This window comes from Pangasianodon hypophthalmus, chromosome 3 (genome assembly GCF_027358585.1).
Source record: "Pangasianodon hypophthalmus isolate fPanHyp1 chromosome 3, fPanHyp1.pri, whole genome shotgun sequence".
Taxonomy (NCBI): domain Eukaryota; kingdom Metazoa; phylum Chordata; class Actinopteri; order Siluriformes; family Pangasiidae; genus Pangasianodon; species Pangasianodon hypophthalmus.
This window is the reverse complement of record NC_069712.1, coordinates 16289932-16310468: the sequence shown is the minus strand read 5'-3', so window position 1 is coordinate 16310468 and position 20537 is coordinate 16289932. Positions and strand designations below refer to the sequence as shown.

The 20537-nt window shown below is 42.9% G+C and overlaps 1 protein-coding gene and 1 long non-coding RNA gene across 10 annotated transcripts in view; one reads left to right on the top strand and one right to left on the bottom strand.

Annotated features, from left to right (window-relative positions):
- Positions 1–20537, bottom strand: part of zmiz1a (zinc finger, MIZ-type containing 1a) — a 113303-nt gene that overhangs the window by 27500 nt on the left and 65266 nt on the right. For 5 of the 9 annotated variants that reach the window (XM_026935835.3, XM_026935819.3, XM_026935827.3 and 2 more), the window contains 3 exons: positions 16205–16324; positions 10759–10872; positions 6791–6896 (listed from right to left, as the gene is read on the bottom strand). In XM_026935835.3, the coding sequence (XP_026791636.1) occupies positions 6791–6896; positions 10759–10872; positions 16205–16273 (289 nt within the window). In that variant the 5' untranslated portion in view covers positions 16274–16324. The other 4 variants (XM_053232591.1, XM_053232592.1, XM_026935843.3 and 1 more) reach the window with 3 other exon arrangements.
- Positions 15001–19801, top strand: LOC128318016 (uncharacterized). Its single transcript, XR_008301435.1, has 3 exons — positions 15001–16153; positions 16307–16426; positions 19412–19801. It is a non-coding gene; the product is annotated as an uncharacterized LOC128318016 (long non-coding RNA).

Sequence of the window (20537 nt, the reverse complement as noted above, 5' to 3'; positions counted from 1 at the left end):
TACACTCAACTACAAACAGACTTACCGATGGCCAAGCTTTGTCTCTGCACGTCTCAGCCCATTCTCCTCACAGTGCCGGGAAACAGGACTCAAGCGGTTGGGAAAACAACTCCAGAAAAATCTTCAAGCTTTCTGATCTCTTCCCTGTTCTTCCCTCCCTGTTTGCCTCTCTGTCTCTCCCCCGCTCCTCTCTCTCTTTCACTCGGTCTGTCTGTTTCTCAGGGCACCATGACTCTGTTTTCTCTCTTCTTTCGTCTGTCCAGTGACTGCACGATACACATCAATTATTCAGAAGCGGTCTCTGGATTTCCACGGCAAAGCCAATCACAGATGGAGCTGTGTGCTAATGGGCTCCTGCTGTACCTGCCACCGGCTCCTTCATGCTCCAAGACACTGGGCCACAGGGAATCAGGTTAAGCTCTTCAAAACTTCACACAGCACACATACACACACACACACACACCCATACATACACACTGGTGCAGACAACTCTCCACTTTCCAACACACAAACACACACGGTGCACGCTGCTGGGAGAGTGACCGCACGCCTGTAAAGCATCTGCAGTGCAAAGCCACAAATGAACAGGAAGCTCTCTCTGGTTTCAAAGGGGTTAAAAGGAAGCGAAAGAAAAAAGAGAGAGTGCAAAAGAGTGAAACAGAGAGAGAGATAGAGTGAAGCAAATCCTTTCTCACCTTGGATGTAACTGATGTCCCCAGTCTCTCTCTCTAGTGATCCATTGCACCTTTGCCTAATGTCCCCATCACATCGAGATGGATGGACAGACACACACATGAGCGCAGACACACATACACACACTCGCATACACATGCACGGCGTGCCACTTTGCCCCGAAGGGAGCAAGAGGGAAATATGCAGGCGGCTCACATTTCAGACTTGCAAAGGGGGATGGTGCCTAACGTGGCAGACAGTCTGTGTCTTGGCCCATAGCCAAAGCATCACAAGAGAGAGCGATGGGAAAAAATCCCAAACAACAAGCTTGAATCAATCCAGTCAAAGCTGTGTTTGAAAAAAGTGATTACCGCTACCAAAGCAGGGGAATCCTCCCTATTGGTGAAGCTAATCGGTGCGAGTTTACGTGGGTTTGTCTGACACTAGTGGCAACAAATTACGCTGATTAATTAAGTCCAAGGCTGATAGCCGGCCCAACTGAACCATCTTACCCACACTATCAGAGAGGGCGACGCTGATGGGAAAATTGTTAGTTTTTAATTCCCTTGATGATGAGGGCTGCTTATAACCACCTAAAGTGTTCAAATTTAGAAACAGGTCCTGCTTTTTCCCAGGCTGTCAGTGGCAAGTCTCCATTAATGAATGAATGAATGAATAAAGAGTCGTTAAATTAGTGTTGCATAGTGCTGCGTTGTTGGTAGCTTTAACTTGACACAACCAAAACCCTAGAAAATTATTATTGTCATGCTTATCACTGTCATCCAATTAAAAATAAATCATCTGTCCAGACTATAACATCTGTTATATATTAAAGCATCAGGGCCAGAGCAACCTCGCAGGCTGAGACTCAGAATGAGTCCTTCAATATTATATTTCTGGAGGGTGAAAGAATTCATAGAAACACGAGGACATGTCAGGGCTGCAGGCTACATTAAAGAGGTGAGGAGATGAAGCTGGCTCAGACAGGAAATTGAGCTTCCTCTCACTCTTACTGCAAACGCAATGAGTCATAGCAGGTCTCCAACAATACAGTCGCTACTTCTCACACATCTGGGTGGATGCAAATAAGTCTTCAAAGCCGATCCAAGTTCAGATGAACTTTTTTGATTGCGCTACAACTCTGAAATGTTGATAGTTTCACACCAAGTACAATATAAGGACTGAACTCCAGTTTAACTGTTGCTGAGCGATTTCATCAGCTGGACAGAGCACAGAACATGTCAAAACAGTGGCCTCATTAGAGGCAAAACCAGTCCTGTTCATTATTTCAGCCTGCTTCTCTCCCCACCGCAGGGGTTGATTACATTACTAACACAAGAGATTCTGGCTTACTAATTACACATCATTAGAGGTAAAGCTCCACACAGAGAAACCGAGGCAGTGGATTTCTGATCGCTGGGTGGTGAATTGAATAAAGAAGGGAGAAAGAATGGTTTGCTGCAAATGTGTGCCGCAGGGAGAGCCCTAGGCTTGGGTTTCCTGTGTGTTTGCACTCACATCAGCTCTGTAAACTGCGTATGTGGATATGACATGTAAAATACGGCAGGGCCAAGGAAAGCAATCCGTCACTGGCGACATGGCAGACTGGGTGCTCTCCTGACGCTGCCTTCCAGTTGGGCTGATTTACAACATGCTGACAGAATTCTTATGCAGAGCAGTGACATTCTTTACATTTGCACTACAGGAGGATGGTAGTTACACACCTCACTGCTGCAGCTTTGGAGCTGCTTTCACTTCCACCTTCATTCAGTCATTCATTCAAAACATTAAAAAGCTCATCACTGTGTCTTCTTGAGCAATCAGCTCTGTCTAACAAGGCTATTCTTACCCTAACTTACACAAACAAATGTGATTAAGGAGTAAAAAGCTCCGGCGTGGTGCAAGTTTTGTGCTGCTAAAATGAGAAGTGGGAAGCATCGCTCAAGGAGACGGCTGAGTGCATTAACATGGCAGCTCACGCTTTGCAACAGAGGGCGCCGAAAATTAAGAGAAGGATGATTTTTCACTGAGCTGCTGTAAGGAGTCAGGGTGCATGCTGGATACTATCAATCTGTGCCCCACTCTTAGGGTGTTAAGCCATTGTTTGGAAGCCCAAAATCCACCAGAGCACCTCCCAAAACCCAACAGCTGATGACTTTTGGATTGTATCATAGTCCTGAAAATGAATAATAAACGATTGAGGAGCCATTTGTGTCCCACTGATATTTGATTTACAAATATGTATGTAAATTAAAGGTAAAAGTCATTTTAAACACAGATAAAGTGTACTTTACAAAAACCTATGTACATATTTCAGATAAATAACTTAAATCATTAATAAAACCTATACACTATAACTACACTGAGATTCAATAATCATTAAAATAATTCAAAAATCTTATCTTATTTTTACAATAATGTGTGAATTCATTTAACATCTCATGCTTGAAACATCCTTTTCCATGAGTCATCCATTAGAGTTTATGAAAAATGTACATTTTAGTTCTGAAAACATTCTCTCAGCTCTGCTACACGAACACATTCAACCCTGGGAAATATTTTTGAATATTCAACAAGTCACATGTTCAACAGGAAGCTGCAACTTCTTAAAGATCATGGGAAGAAGAAACGTTAGTTTGAAAGTAAACAATTAACGGAAAAATATTAAGTAAATCATAATGTCCATAATGTCCTCATGCCATTAGCATAGATGTTAGTTAACCAGATGTTGTGTATCTGCTAATTCAATGCAAAAAAAAAAATTAAAATAAAAAAATAAAAAAATCGGTCCTGTTACGTTCAACCCTGTTACTCTTTTAAGAGCATAACGCAGCCATTGTCAGCAAAGAAACAAAAAATGAGAGATGTTGCTTGAGATGGATTAACACATTTTTAATGTTTTCACAGATTCCGTGTTAACAAATGAAGAGTTCCACGAGTTCCAAACGGCACCCCAGTCATGGAATCCCCCTGGAAATAAATAAGTAAACAGAACCAACAGTGCAAAATCCAGAGAGTTATGAACATCAACACATCATACGTCCCTAATTAGAAACCAATAAGTCCATTTTTTTAATCTTTTAAAATATAAACCCAATTCAAAGTACAATGCAGATGAACTGAAGCCACAGAGGAGCTGCTGTGTTCTGAACATTTAAAGTACACTTTGGAAAAGACAACAAAGCATTGTTGTGTATCCAGTCGCAACTGTCTTCTGTGCCACTTGCTAAAACTAGTCAAAATGCATGTAAAAAACACTCGACCAGGAGCGCACCTTGCAATTAGTCTGTCGCAACATCTCAAGAAGAACAATGGAGTGCTATCTTTGCTCTCGCATGCAAGCAAAAACGGGTCTTATGGAGATGAAATTGGTAGAGAAAAGTGTAAACAATAGCAGGCCATCTGAATAGGGGTGTGTGAATGAGAGACGCGTCCTGCCAGACAAACACATTAGCTGTCACTCGCTATGCTAATGTACTTTCTATTAAATGTCAGCATGACATGCTCTAAGGGAAGAACAAGCTGTTGATCTAAGACAGCTGACTGCTACCACTGACAGCACAATGTTCAAATAAAAAAAAAAAACGACAACAGTGGTAAAATATGTACATTTTAATGATATAAATGTGCTCAGATGAGTGAAATAATGAATCACTTCATCGGTTTGTATTTCAGGATAATTCAGATGTGTTCAGATAAAAGCCTCTGAGTGCTGCAAGTGTTCAGCAAAACAGACAAAAGAGCTGCTGCTGCATGTTAGACAAAATAATTATCTTATTGCCCTGTCAGTGGGGCGCCCACCAAAGCCGGGGTAAGGAGTCTGTCTGTAGCACGTAAGCAGATCAGCTCCGAATCCAGACACACACGCACACACACTGTGGACAGATCACTCCAGCAATCACAGATTAATACAGGAGGCTAATCCTACTGACAGAGAGGTCATCGTCCTGTTCAGCCTGTCCCTGACAAAACACTCCTCTCTCTCTCTCTCTCTCTCTCTCTCACTCTCACACACACACACACACACACACACACACACACCCCTAAAGATCAGTTATTGATAGGAAATGGCAGGCTTGTATACTTTGCACTAATCACATCAGTCTTTTTCAATCTTATCAAACTGTCAAGCAAATGTACTGCATACTTTTCAGACACCTCTGATGTACTACCTCTGATGTGTATCTCAGTGAGCATTAAAATGACAAAATGACAAAGATCATCAGAGAACACAAGATAACAACACTGTCAATAAAATTCGGATTGTCGTACAGTGAATGACGGACATCAGAGATGACTTCAGCGAAAGACAAATACAGTGCAAATACAGTGTCGATTAGAAGCTTTTCGAATTAGGTTAATTATGGACAGCTATGGTCTTGTCATCTGCAGTGTGTGTAGAGTGTGTTAGTGCAGGCTGGGGATCTTTGTCTGACTGTGCATTGATCGAGCAGCATGGCTCAGTGCTCGAGTGTGTGGTGTCGGGTGGCCGTCCTTCTGTCGCCATCCTGCCTGTCACTGGCCTTTTTCGCTTGAGCTGCACTTTCCCACCACAACCCAACATGCACTGTGTACCAGTGTGTGTATGTTTGTATGTAAATGTGTGTGAGAGGGACACAGATAAATAAATAAAGAGGTAGACAGACATAGAGACGAGGAGAGAATGAGGATGTGAGCATAGGGAAGGATGCTATGGCCAGGCGGAGCGAGTGTTTATGGCTTCTGCGTGCTGTCGTCTCCCTGTCTGGGGCAGCAGACGCCCTTGTGACAGGACCAAGATGGATGCCTGTACCATGAGAGTGGGAAAGCTCCAGTCATATCTACTTCCCTCCCTTTCTTTAGCAAGCATGCTTCCAAATGCACCCACTGCTAAGAGGACACAAAGGATCCTAACAACTCCAGCAGTCACCACACAGCTCCTCTCAGTTTTATGAGGCACGTGAGTACAGTCCTCGTCAATAAATGTCAAATATTATCTCCCTTTATACTCAGTGCTGCTTAGTATCTACAGAAGAGAACCAGCCACTCTTTCTTGGGAGGCTCCCAGCGTCCAGCAATCCTGGTAATCTGTACTCCTCTAAAACATCTGTTTATCTTCATTCCCCACAGCTCACCATGTCAGGCCTTCTGCGAATGAAGTACACACACACTTCAACCCGAGTGCTCTCTCGCCATCTATCTGTGTTTTGCTGATGCCCGTTCGTAGCTCACTTTGACAAATGGACAAGAACAGGACACTTCAGGAGAGCTGGGCTTTGGCTGAGCAGGTCAGGATTTCAAACAGGGCCGGTTAGAAATGAACACTGCTCTCGAGAAATGATTTTTTTTGATGGCATTTTCACAAATTAGGCATTTCTGGTGTCTGCTTTTTTAATACAAGTGGCGAAGGGATGTTTAAAAAAGGACACAGTGTCACTAGTAGAAAGCAGCACCTTTTCATAGCCGCTCAGCTGCCCTGGTTTTTTATCCACACAACCAACTTAAGGCCATACATTTGGGTTGAACATTCATATAGGAGTTAATTTAAGACCGCCCTTCTTCATGTGGAAGTTATTCTGACTTTAACAGCAGCGTCGGAATGGAAGCGGTTGTCGGCTTTTTCAAGCACTTAATTACTTACTTTCCGCTGGAACTAAAAGTAAAACCTTATGTTTGCCTCCTCGTGCAACTGGCAAATATCAAGGTGAAGAAAGGCTGACCACTATTTATCCAAATTCAGCTTTTGTAACCACACCAAATAGACTTGTATGGCTAATAGTTTAGCTGATTGAAGTTTTAAAGGTGACTAATAGAAGAGAAAGCTACAGTTAAAAACGATCAAACAATATGAAAGGATTTAGCCAGGTTTCCTGCACAACTGAGCCTGCTAAGCATTAACTAAATGTGCGAGCAAGCGACTGAGTGAACTGAGCGAGTGATTTACAAGAAAGGCTCTGAATCTGAAATGTGATACAGCATGCACAGACATGTCTCCTGTTTGTACCAGTCTGTGATGTATAAAATGTAGCTTGCATTTAAAAATGGACATATTGCAGGGCATCCAGCCTTTTCTGCACTGTAGACGTGAGAGAAAGAGAGAGGTGGCAGTGCATAAAAACTGTGATCGGAAAGGCCTCACCTGCTGACTTTGGGGTGAACTTGTCCCGGTTGGCTGCACACACAGCCAGGAGCCGGTAGCCCAGGTCCAAGTCAAAACCCTGCTGTGCGGCAACACGGCTCACCACCTGTAGGGACAGACCAGGAGTGTGTTAAAACATGTCTCTGTGTCAGTGCCAATGCATGTGAAGAAACACTTCTTCCTCTGCCGTGCTCTGCAGAGAAACTCACAAAAAAAAAAAAAAAAAAGCCTCATAAATCTCTCCGCACTAAGGGATATGAACTGAACTTCTCTAAACATGTTCCTTAGGACTGGGACTGTTCCTAAGTCTATATAAGATATGCACAATTATGCTTCCTTAAAATTCCTCCCCAGACCCTCATGAGAACAGCTTAAACCAGGAGTGTGTTAGCGCTACACCCTTCGCCCTTCTTATCTTATCCTCTTACACAAAATATCTCTCTAAAATAACTCGTAGTGGAGCAATTCCCCCTATTCCCCATTCAAACACATGAAATATTTACCGTATCTGTTCGCATGAATAATGCATAGCAAAGGAAAACAGCCACCTCCACTTATGTGGCTCTGTGTTAAGACTGTATTGGTTATTTTCTCAGTGTAGGACTGATGATTTGTCCCTGAAGGCATGCATGTTTGTTCTCTCACTCACCTGAGCCTAAACTTGGCTCATTGAACTCAACTGAAAACAAAACAAAACAAAAATTTCAGCCTAAGTCTGTAGCGAACAAGGCCAAAAGGTGGCGTGTAATATGAAAGGCGCAGTGGTGGAAATAATTCTGCCTCGCCAACAGGGTTCAGTCAAACAAAAGAACTCTTAGAAGAACATTAAAAGACTCGTCTGTCATTTAGCGCAACAGCGCACAGTCCTGGATGGCTACAGTTACAGCTCCCTTTTCTTAAAACAAACACCGATGTTTCTTCACAAAAAAAGCTGAAGTGATCATGCAGAAAAACAAGCTAAGTCTAGAGAAAACACAGAAAACCAACCTGGCATTGATCAACAGCATTCCACTATCTGTAGTGTCAGCTACATCATGTCGACTTTAGCTGAGACCACTGCTAACAAACAGTAAATCATACACCACTGTATCAGCTGCACTGTACAATAGATCACCTATTAACTCTATTTAACTCAACCAATACTTCTGATATATGTACACATTTCAGTTTGACTGTCAATGAAAAAAAAAATCAGGTTTCATGAAAAAAATGACAACCTAACCTGGAAAGACAGCTTTTCATTCATGGTTTAATAGTCAAATAATTCAGTGGTGACAGAACCCTGAGATCTGATGAACAGCATCTCTTATAATGAAAATCCAGAGACATTTTTTATCCTGTAGTTTGCAGGGCTTTTGACAGCAGAAATGTCGAGTTTCTGCCAAACTTTAATTTCCCTTCTGCAACTGCATCTGCCAAGAGTACGGGACCAGGCACGGTGCCACGCAGGCTAGCACAGATTCGAACGGGCTTTAGAAATGTTCCCTCTCATAAGCCTTTGCTTCATAATCTCTTTTCTGAGAATGCTGGCCCAAAAATTATACGATTTACCAGCAACATTTCAGGTCACTGAACCAGGCTGATCCGAGTTTACAGTTTTATCATGTAGCAAGAATATGATGGAATCAAAACAACAACAAGAACAGTTGAGGATCAGTAGAAAAAAAGACATGCCATAGATAAAAAAAACAGCCAGGATATTTACTTTTAGTTAGCAGTGGATGTTCCATTAACAATTGATCTTATCTTACATAAATTAAGATGATTATAAAATATATTGATGGAAACAGACACACCAGGTCAGTCCTTTTCCCTGGGAATGTGAGTATAAATAAGGAATGGAAGTAACTTCATAGGGAGCAATTGTGTTGTTTCAAAACTGATGATTTACAAAAAAACAGCAATTAGTTTTATTTCACTCTGCTATACTCGGGTTAAAATAACTTGAACATAATCTCTAGAACTGGAATGGCGTCCAATCCAGGGTGTTTCCTGGGATAGTCTCCGAATCCACTGCAACCCCGACCAGGATAAAGTAGTTACTGAAAATGAATGAATGAATGAATGAATGCTCTCTAGAATATAAATATTGCTTACGTATTTCTAGTTTATTAAAGCAATTAGTCCACAAACATCCATGTTAAAAAATATTCTCCAATACTGTTTCGCTTTAAGTAAAAAATGTAAAATGGGTCATTTGACCCACAGATGATGAAGAAGGACAGTGAAACAATGTGATTCCAGATAGCAGTTGTCAGTATCACTCCTGACAGGCTATGGGACATGTCATTTATCATTTGGCACAGTGTGGAGAGTGTGTGGTGGGAAGAAAGAGTGTGTTGGGGACGGAGCAGCAGCAGTGAGCTACCTGCCGCCCGAGGGGCCAATGTGTAAGACATGTCCACATCTGTCGGCCAGCATTCTTATCAGCTCTTCACTTTCATCTCCCTAACACCCAGAACAGTGCTGGAAGGCAGGAAAGGGGGAGGAGGATGCAGAAAGCTAATTCTAAACACACCTAAATAGACCAAAGACACCGACATGCAAATTGAATTGACAAAGAAAAGCAATATTAAATACACAAACTGTATAGATATACTGTACACATAAATGTGTACCTGTTCGTGTGGATTGCATAACAAAATCCAAAGAACTTCAAAGAAACAAAGAAAAAAATGTTTTTTTTCTTTCACTAGTGTTTTATGATTCCCTTGGATAATGGGTAATTAGAGGAGACCGAATTATTGGACAGTATGTTCATTATGCAGTATAAAGACAATGCCATATACACGGAATACAGGAAGTAGCAGCAGATTGAATCAGAATGAACGCATCCCGAATCTCTGTGCTAGGGGTGGTCTTGTCAGAATATCAAAGCTAATGTGATCTTCCTCCTCTACTTCGGGTTCACACTTGTTTTGACATTGACTCGCAATCTCTCGTGTCATCTACATTGTGCACTTAGCCTTTGATGATACATGATAGAGTCACTGGAACTATGCACAAAATTCCTTCCTTTAACTTCTGCCTCTTCTTTGTATGTTTCGTTGCTGTTTTTGCTAGTCATCAGGGACATGAATGAGATCTCAGATGGAATTTGTCTCTACATGAGCTCTTGATTGCAGAATTCACTGTAATTAATCAAAGGGCAAAAGGCTAAAAGTAGTTTCAAAGAGTGGCGGAATTCTCTGCTTGGCTGGTTTAAAGAGGGCTTTAGGGGCTTTAAGGACTTATTTAAAGAATAAAGATTATTTTGTCGTTTACTTGATGCTCCTTCAGTTTGCCATTAAGTCCCATAATCTCGCCATAAGCTGAAGATTCATCCAGCATTACCCCCAGCTGCTCCTACAAAAGAACACTCTCGGATCACTCAGCCAAACGTGGCTGTTGATAAGACATAAATTTTTCCAATATGTTTTTTAGTAAATCATTATCTGAAGAATGGAGATTGATCACAGGCAGAGTGGAAACGTCTCTGCTGGAAATCAATGGGAGGGACGGCTTTACAGCCGCGCTAAGCGCCTGCTCTGGAGGCCTGTGTGAAGCTGGAGGTGCTGGTCACTGGCCTCCTGCCATAATCGATGAGCAGCTGCAGTGGAGGATGGCAGACTTGACTGCTTCTCCCTGACCTGTGCTTAAGTACCAGTGTCTTATCAGAGCAAAGGGGAGAAGGACAGAGCGAGAGGGAAACCCAGAGATATGGACTGTGTGTGTGTGTGTGAGAATGAAAGTGAGGGGGCAGGGCAAGATAGAGAGAATGAAAACCAAGACTGAGAAACAGAGAAGGAAAAAAAGGGTAAGTGAGTGGGAGTGAGACAGAGATTGTGGGAGAGGGAATAAAGGCAGTCTAAGAGAGAGAGCTGGGAGAGAGAAAGGGGAGAGCCCAGCTATGTGAAGCGTGACTTTTGCTTTAACCTCCGTCTCTGGCCCCTGATAGGGCGACAGGAGTGGAGCAGCTGATGTCTTACCGTCAGACATCCCATCAGGCTTTGCTCAAAGGGCCTTTGGAAAGCTCTCGGGTCTCCACACCAGTCGAGCAGCTCTGTAGCTGCTGTCTGAAAATTGGCCGGGTTCTGTAAGTGCTGTTGGAGGAAAAGAGAAAGCAAATTTACTATTCTAAGCACTAAATCCAAACATCACAGCAGACATTCAGTATATTTAAATGATAAAACTAATTACCCAATATGTCCCTTTAAAAGTGTGGAGTGTACACTGAGGAACATATATGATATACACTGATATACGTATTGAAGATAAAAATCTGCAAATGCGTAGAACGGGTTTTGTAATTATAACATGAAGTAACAGTGGGTCACGATTTGCGAACATGTAGTGGACTCAAGATCATAATTTTTTTTATCTGAAACACAATTTTTATGCTTTAAAAATGCATTGTTTAGCTTCAGTAATTATAGAAGCAATAAAAATATTATTAATTTGATTAACTGATAGATTAATTAATTATTATATATTATAAATCTTTATCTTATTTGGTTGTCTGGGTTAAAACTATGATTATACAGGCATGAATGAATGAATGAATGAATGACTGACATTACCACATTAGCAGGATCAGACAACGAGGTAAATGGCAACTTACTAAAAAGGCAAATTACAAATTGGACCCATAACTACATAGCTACAGTTCACTCATTATACTAATTAGGTAAGTTTGCTATACGTTGCCAGATCCTGCAATTATGGTTAAATGGCCAGAAACCGAATCTGTGTGGAAGTTTTTCTACTGATTGGCTAGAAAACAACTTCTCACTCACTGTTACAAACAGTGGTTTACAATTACAGTCCTTTAGCAATTCCTTACTAAAACTTCTGAAAATTTTTCCCAGATGCCCATCTGCTGATTTATGGCTACAAATAGTGTTTTATACTTACAGATCGAAACCTGCAATTATGAAATATACTCTACATATTTGCAAATGTTGAGTTACATTTGTGGTTTGGGCTTCATATTTACACATCATAAGTAATGACTACAAAACCGGTTCTACACATTTACACTTCTTTCAGGGAGGACGTGAAAGATTGCTGCCAGGAGTCATGTGATATGTCTGATGCCATCTTATGGGTGTTTTCGTTTGTATTTGCAAAACGTGCTCTACACATTTGCAAATAGTAAAATCCAAGTACAAACTGTTTCACAATACAAGTACAAAATCTGCTCCACACATTTGCAAATAGTGACGTAGATGTTACGCTTACATTACAAAATCTGTAGATTTTGGAGGTTTGTCATAATTTAATCATAACTAAATTAACAATAAATATGTGGACCAGGGATGGGTGTTGTCATGTGTCATGTGTTTAAAAACAAACGAACAAAAAAAAAACGGAGCGCAATTCTAACTCAATGCCACAGCAATAATGTGTTTAATTGAGGAAGTACAGAGTACATCAGTGTATTCAGTGAATGTTTTCTGAACTAATCCCTTCAATGAAAAGAGATAAACACAATATAATCTAGGTGTTGGCACATCTGTTCTCATTTGAGATAACAGAGATTTCTCCCAAAGCCAAAGCTGAATCATTGAAGCAGAGCTTAAACAACTCAGTTTGTCCAGGTCCTTACTTTAAAAAAATGGTACAGTAAAATTTAAGCACTCTTTATCAACCTTACTTTGATCACTGGACATCCTGACCTTCACAGAAAAGTAAAAATCTTCTCCAAAGATGCCTCTGAGATTAAAAAGCCATTTCGAGTGAGGCTTGTTTATATTTTCAAGTCTCTCTCTGGTGAGAGCTGCAGCTCTTCCTGCTCCATCTTTGCTTAACCTCTGCTGCATCTGTGTGACCCTGCGAAGACCTAGCCACTAAACACAAGGCCCTCTTGGCTTGAACGCAGCTGTGCATTCTGGGATGGATCACTCCCCCTCACCCCTTCCCATTAACAAAGAGCTCAGTGCTCCTCAAGGCCTGCTCACACCACCCCAGCGTGTCCTAATCCACCCTCCTCATCATCTTTTGTCCACTAAGATGTAATAGATCCGCAACACTGAAAGCAGTAGCCAAGCAGGCCGGTAAACAAAAGAATGCACATGAGGGAAGCTTTGAGGCACTGAATGAGAAGAGGCTTATTCTTTTTCACAGATTTTTTTATTGAGCCCTGTAATTGTTTATCCTTTCCTTGAGTAAACCCCTCCTTTCCTTCCCATCCCTATCACACTGCTGCTCACAAGACATGATGAGAAATTTAAACAAACGAGCCAGCCTCTTCAGCGCTCTCGCTTTGGAAATGGCCCAATGCTGTTCGGCCGTGCCGAGAGGAAGACCGCGCACACTCTGAAAACTTCCATTATGCTTGTTGACGGGCACCTCCTCTTCCCCGCTTGCTTCAAGGAAGCAGCATTGTCTCCGGGGGGGCAGCAGAGGTCGCCATTTGAATGAGCGGCTTTGGTGTCCATTGACAAAGAGCTCATGTGACAAAGAGCCAGTGTGTGCTGTCGCACAGCCCCGCTGAGTAAATCCCGTGCAACATAAGGACAGTGTGGGCTGGGGAAAAAATCTCCTCCTGCCACAAAGCTGGTTGAGACGAAATTGCGTTTTGAGGCGAGTAATTCCATGATTGAGTTGGTATTCTGACATGAATAATGAGTGATGGGGAGTGAACTGAAGGTAAGACAGAGGCGAGAGTAAAATAAAAAACCGAGTGTAAGTGTGTATTCAGTGGCACAGTTGAGCTGATGTGTGTGTTGAAAGCCACTGAAGCGCTGTTGGCACAGTTTATGGCACAGGTGTTCCGAGAACTCCAGCCAAACCTCGGCGCTCCACCTTTCCCCCTGCCACGCTGACACTGTCCAAACATGACCACTCCACCACAGGACTCCGGCTATTTGTCACTTCAGAAAGAATGACAATGCCTCATATTGCTCTTTTAAGTTTGCGTAAGATTAATAAGAGATATCTGTCAACACTTCTCTCTAACGACATTCTAGATCTGAAATACAGAGGCATGTCTGGAAAAAAAGCTAATTTTTTTACCATCAGAGAGGTAAGGGTGCTCATCTCATCAGTATGAGGATGTGAACTACACATCTGGCTGCTTTAGAAGCAGAGCATGGCTCACTAGCACCACACATTTGTATTCGTCTTGCATGTGAATAGTAATTCAGTCCTGCTCCAGAACATAGGAATAGGCTTTCTAATTAAAACTGAGTTGCTCTGCCATGTTTCCCTAATTAATTTCAAGCACTGAAGTTCTTGGTCTTGAAGAAGAAGGGGCAAATTAATTGTTCTGATCATCTGAGATAACATTTTTAAGTGCTCCGAGGGAAGTGTTGTGAACAATAAAGAGTTATATAGACTCTGAACAGGAGGGAGTTTTGCTCTAAGGAGCCGAAAGTAATGGTGTGCCAGATCCAGGATAAACACTGTACGGAATTTAGTTTGAAGTGCAACTGTAAGGGCGTAGGGGCTGTCACTGAAGCAGCTCTCATTTTGTTTGATAGCTTTCAGCTGCTCTCTGCTGGGCATGTTGCTTTTACTGTGCATCAGGAGCCCTGTGACAACCAAAGATATGCAGGGAAAGGCCTGTGTAAACGAAAGCCCTTCAACAATGAAGGAAAGGAAAATATTACTCCTTTACACTCAATACCTTGAAGAAAATATCAACCGATAACAGATATGAGCAATGTCAAGAACTGGCTAGAAGTAATATTGTTGAGTATATGCTAAAGCAGCAGTTGATGGGATGTTGAGATTTAAGCCATAATAAGAAATGTATATTTAATTTTATATCATCTTCCTACTGATCCTCAAGGACAGTGTCCTTAGTAGACTTCATTTTCTTCGTGCAGATGTTCAAAAGTATGTCCAAAACTGGCATTTCAAAAGTGTGTTAAAACTTAAATATAAAGAAATTTATAGACAAAATATAGGGCATTATCTCACTGATTACATGCAATACAAGTTCTCAAGAAGTGTCTGAAGGTGCCTTTTAAATAATAAGCGAGAACTGTGTATGTTTGATCAATCGTGATATGTTTCATGCTTTTTTTTTTGTTTTTTTTTTTTGTTTTTTTTTTACACTTTAGAAAGTTAGCATCAGACATGGCATAACATTGCTCAACTGCCCACAATTCTGGTTTATTATTAAATTAAAAAGCAACTTTAGATGCTTCTAGAATCCGTGTACATGTCTGTGACAATGAGACAAAGAGAAAAGCAGCAAAGAGAGCAGCATGTCACAGGCCAAAGACAGAAGAAAGAAAGGAGAAAGTCCCCATCAGATGCCGAGTATCAGCCTCCCAGGCAGCCAGGCTTCAAAGACAGACCTGGAGTGATAAGGTGCCCTTGTTTACCGGCAGACAGGATCAGGCTGTACCTGCTGCAGCGAAAAAACAGCACACACGCACGCTGGCCTCCAGCCAGCACCCCCGAATCAAAACAGCACAGCGCATCGGGCTGCATGCAAATACACATACACACATACACACATAACACCGGCAATAACCGACCTATACCGACTGACACGACTGTCGCGCCTGATATACTGCACACTCACCACACCCCAAATGTGCCATTTCAATTTGATTAATGAGTGTCAATCGATGGTGTATTGTCTTTTTGGTTAATAAGCCACAATCTGGCTTGCATAATAAAGCTAGTAATGTCATTTGTTATGAATTAAGCAGGTGAAACACTTCAACTGGCATCCGTTAATGCCATAGACTGGTATAATTGAGAGGGCAGAAGTAACAAAAGGCAAGAGTTAACACTCACACGCAACTGAGATACTATAAATGCTCAGGAGTGCACACAGAGTCATGCACTGCACTCTCATAAAGCTGTCAACAGCAACGACGAGTCACACCTGCACTCATAACAAACACACTGTCAAGCAATTAGCAATGTTTAAAAAAATGACAAAGCATAGCCCTGGGTCACAACTACTTGTGTGTTTACTGTATATGACTCGAACTCATATACAGTGAATAACCTTCTTCCGTGATGAATTAATTATGCATTGCATGTGTGTCTATCTGAGATTTCAACAGACAAGCAAAATGTTGTCACAAAGCTAGACACAAAGCTTGAGAAATGCCTGGGAAAGGGGCTGCACAGGAGGACCTCGGCTCTGGCTCCTTTCTGAAACCCGATCCAGGCCCAGCCAATTGGAAAGCTAACACATCACCATTTAAGGCAGCTCACGCAGGCCAAGCAGCCGTGAATACTCAGCTACCAACTGCACACATGTGCCAGTGCTCAAGCTATATTTGTATGCAGGCTTTATGAAGGGCTGCAACAGAAGTAAGACAAGTGTTGCACCCTGTTTTGACACTATAAAGAAATCCAGGTTATAAGACTGGATAGGATTTTTATTACAGCTGATGAGCTCAATGTACACATGTAAGTGAAGCCTGTTTGAACTGATTGTGCTTGGTGCTGTTGTCAGCTTACCTGTTTGATACACAGCAGTCTGTCATTGGTCTGCTGTATATGCCTGTCCATTGAAGGAATCGAATTCATCTTGATTGCTGTCTCTTTCTCTCTACCTGGAAGCCATTAAAGTTCTTCTCTCTGAGGATTGGACAGACAAAGAGAGGAGTGTGTCAGCATGAGAGGGAAAGCACTTCACTGACGATCACTTCAACAAGGATCTAAAAGACATTAAGTGTTCAGGTGATTTTTTTTTTTTTTTTTTTTTTTTTTTTTACATAGGATTTCAAGGATAGCCATGGAACACCTCTCCGTTCATATTTTACAGGGCTCTATGGAGCAGCGGTGAAAGTAGAGGAAAGAAAGAAACTGAGTTATCTATGTAATACCAACACCAGCGCTGTATTAGATGAGATCTGCACGGTCATACCCGTGGAGTCAACTTACTGTTTGCATTGCTCAGAAGTTCACCCGTCCTTGATTTACCAGTCCACAGCAGGGTCTGTCATGGATACGCTAGTTTCAGGAGCATAGGCCAGCCACGAAAATAAGATGTTACGGACAAGATATGCGCTGCATGTGTGTGCGCGCTGTTCGCAAGCAAAGGCTGCATCCCATCAGCATGTCTATTACATGGTGTTAAAGGTATCATACCTTCCATTCAAGGTTATCAATTCTGCCTTGCTGGCTGATTTACAGTTCTATTCAGCACTGAATAAATCCAGGGCGCCTGGCTCGGAGCTGTAACTCATGTGCCAGAGGAGACTAGGGGCGGTAAGGCAGGACTTCATTCCTCATCAGCCCAACTTATCACCATCACTCTTACAAATTTCCTGAATCCAAACAGGCAGGCAGCTGAAAGAATCCCCCAGCACGCAGCCCTGTGGCAGCCAGATAAAGCTTGCTTCACACGCGTTGTATATACGATCTGGGTGCTTAGCATGTGCTGGAACGTGTTGCATTTAGGTACCTTAAAGAGAAACAGTTATCAGTGTACTGACAGGCTCATTAATGAACCACTAGACATGGAAGTTAAAGCAGGATGACAGGTGCGTACCCTCTGTATCAGACTGCCTTGTTAATAGTCTAGCAGGTCACTGTAAGTATAACAGTACAAACGTATTCTAGGATATACAGAGCTCTGGGAAATAAAGCTGAGTTAACCCAAAAGCAGCAGTTGAGCTCTGTGATGTGAGATGTGCAGAAACAGCACGTTTCCAGCAGGTGTCTCCCTCCCACGCTGCAGTCTCACCACTATCAGTGCACTGCTTCCCCGTGTTCCTTTAAGCCTTTACAAGCGCTACAAATCCTCTACTCCTGCTCGCTGACAGGACACTCTCAAACCTGCCGCATGCCCAGTTGACCTTGTGGCTATTGATTAACCATTTCCTACCAATCCCTTCTGTCTCTCCCCTCCAGCTACCAGCTGAGACACGGTAACAAACAGTTAAAGACAGACAGAGAGAGAGAGAGAGAACACGAGAAGGCAGGAAAGAAAGGAAGTAACAAGGAGAAGCTTGTCTATGTCTCCCTCATGGTCCTGGGTTATGTTTGTTGGGAGGAAGACAATAACATGAAAACACTGTCATGGTGTATGCCGAGCATCCTGCTCTGTGACGCAGGCCAGTCGTGGAGCAGAGCCCAGAGTCCGGTACTCTGCTCCTCCCTCACTCCTCTCTCCTCTGTCCCTCAGGCAGGGAGGGCTGGAAAAACACTGGTTATATAACCCGGCAACTACCTCAATGAAAACAAACTCATGTCTTCATTATCCTGAGAGGAGCACAACCTAGCCATGAAGTCATTCCAAACACAAAGGCTACAGTCAGATACTCAGACAGAACCAGATTTCAGCACAAAAAAAATGTTAGCATTTAGATAACTTGTACACTGCTCTGAATATAGCCATATGAAACGTATAAGAGCGTACATAATTAGAGGAGGTGATACTCAGGAATTACAAAACCGACCCATCTGGGCATGAAACAGCCCTCCGAAGCGGAAGGAAGATTAATCATATCAGAGAAGCGGCCCTACTAATAACGCATACCACCAGAGCGAAAAACAAAAGCCAGGAAGTGGGGCAAAAAATTACTGTGTGGAAACCCATTCTGCCTTAACAGAGGAAGCAGAGGAGCAGAGGAACAGGGAGATAGAGGGAGGAATAGAGAAAGCACAAGAGATAGAGGTACAGAGGGAGAGAAAGGAGATTATCTCTTTATAATCAGACACACGCCGCATGACTGACTGTATTTTCAGCTCGCAAATGACTTCTTGCTCTCGCTCTCAAAATATCATCAGCCGTTCTCCCGGGTTAAGAGCACAGTTTGAGGGAGAGTGATACCAGCACACACAATCGTATAGGAGAGCAAAGGCCAGGCTTAAAGCAGTGACCATAATTACATATCACTGAACAGATCTGAACTTCTCGAGCACCATTATATCATAATGTTGTCTGCACCAGGCTGCACTGGTTTTGTAAATCCTGTAGTGGCTGTTATCAGTCACCTCTCATGCTGGGTAAAAGGGTGAGGAGTGTGTTAAACAGTGTGCCAGCAGGGGCCGAGGCTGTGTGTCTGTACCTGTTGGTCAGAGAGGCTCGACTCCCACGCCGATCGATCAGATCAGAGACCAAAAAAAAAAAAAAAAAAAAACAGCCTTACTTTCACATGTTGAAGCTAAGCACCTGGATGTGAACACGTGATGACTGATGAACACGGTTAACAATTAAAAAGGATGGAGAGGAAAAGTGTCTCATCGTCCCAGCAAGTCCCAGCAAGTTTGTAAATGATTAAAGCATTTTACAAATACTTCTGCTTAGTATATCATGACAGTGTGTAAAATCTGGTAAGTGGTTCGAGCCATGGTTTAAATGTGTAGAGTTTTTTTTCTTTCTGGTGCTCCAGATGCCCAGTCCCAGCGCGCAGCCCCTGCACTGAGCATAAAGCTGTGTTTGTTGTGTGTGGGGAGTTGGGCTGGGTAAAGGCACTCCACTGCTTACCATTGTCCTGTCCCAAAATGTGCTATAATCCCCTGAACAGTCTCTGCCACTCAGTGTGTGTGTGTGTGTGTGTGTGTGTGTGTGTGTGTGTGTGTGTGTGTGTGCGCGCTGGCCTCCGCCTGCCCCCGCCTCTCCCTTTTTCTTCTCTCCCCACTCCCTCCTGCCACTCACTCGCCCCCACCTCTGCTCCCTCCCTCCTTCTGTCTCTCCCTCTCTCTCTGTCTCTCCAGAGCCCTGGGAGCATGCTGCTTTAACAGGCTGAGGAATGGATTCATTTCATCTAATGTGGTTTGGTCTGCAGCAGAGCCACTCACCCTGAGCAAGAGGCTCCCCACTGCAGTCATGTGTTTTCATACAAGCCAATCAACACGGCTGCACCAGCCTGGCCTCTTTCCCTCCCACAATCTCTCTCTCTCTCTCTCTCGCTCCCTCTCCCCTCCCTCCATCTCTCCATCCCTTTGACTCACTCTACCTTCCCCATTCTTCCTCTCTCGCCCACCCCCTCCTTTTCTCCCACCTTTCTCTTTCACTCTTTCCATCTGCCATTGGCTCTCTATTTCACACTGTCCAGCAGCTGACTTTCCTCCACATCTACCTCCTTTTAAATAAATCGACTTCTAGACAGGGTCTGTTAGGAGTGTACCATTTTTTATTCTCTGGCTTACCGGACAGGCACTAGCTCAGAGTTGGTGTAAAGGGGGAAAAAAACGTCCAACCAATCACTCAACACACATCTAACATAGCCATTAGCTCTGCCAGTAATAATACTAGCTGCTAGTAAGCAGCATCTGTCAGTGGTAACATCACTACTGCTATTTTTGCCACTGACCACCTCTTCCCCAGAGGGACTGATAAGATTGGACATTATGCACTCAGCTCCTAGCTAATGCTTAATCCTGGCTGATGCTTGGTGAAGGCGGAGAGAGAGCGAGAGAGAGAGAGAGAGAGAGAGAGAGAGAGACACCACTTGGTCTGAGATAAAACAACAAGAGGCCACAGAGTGGCAGTAATACCGAACATGAAGGAAAAAGCCTTGACACAGGAAAGCAGAATGACACAAAATGGATTATTTACAAAAGCTGGGTATATGCATGTTCATAGGCCAAATGTCTAACACTGTTAATGTGTTATGTTTCATTATTCACCAGGACAGCAAGGTGAGAAATAAACAAAATGCAACAAAATGTATCTGTGCTCAAAGACATCACACAACCCACACGCGACACACTCCAGTTCTTTGTGCAGTATATTTTCTAAACCACCCCAGGAGAGGCAGTGACCTCAGCGTGTGTGACCTTGCCCCCAATCTCACCAGAGAGGCAGGGATGAAAAGCACATCACTAACACGGCGCCAGT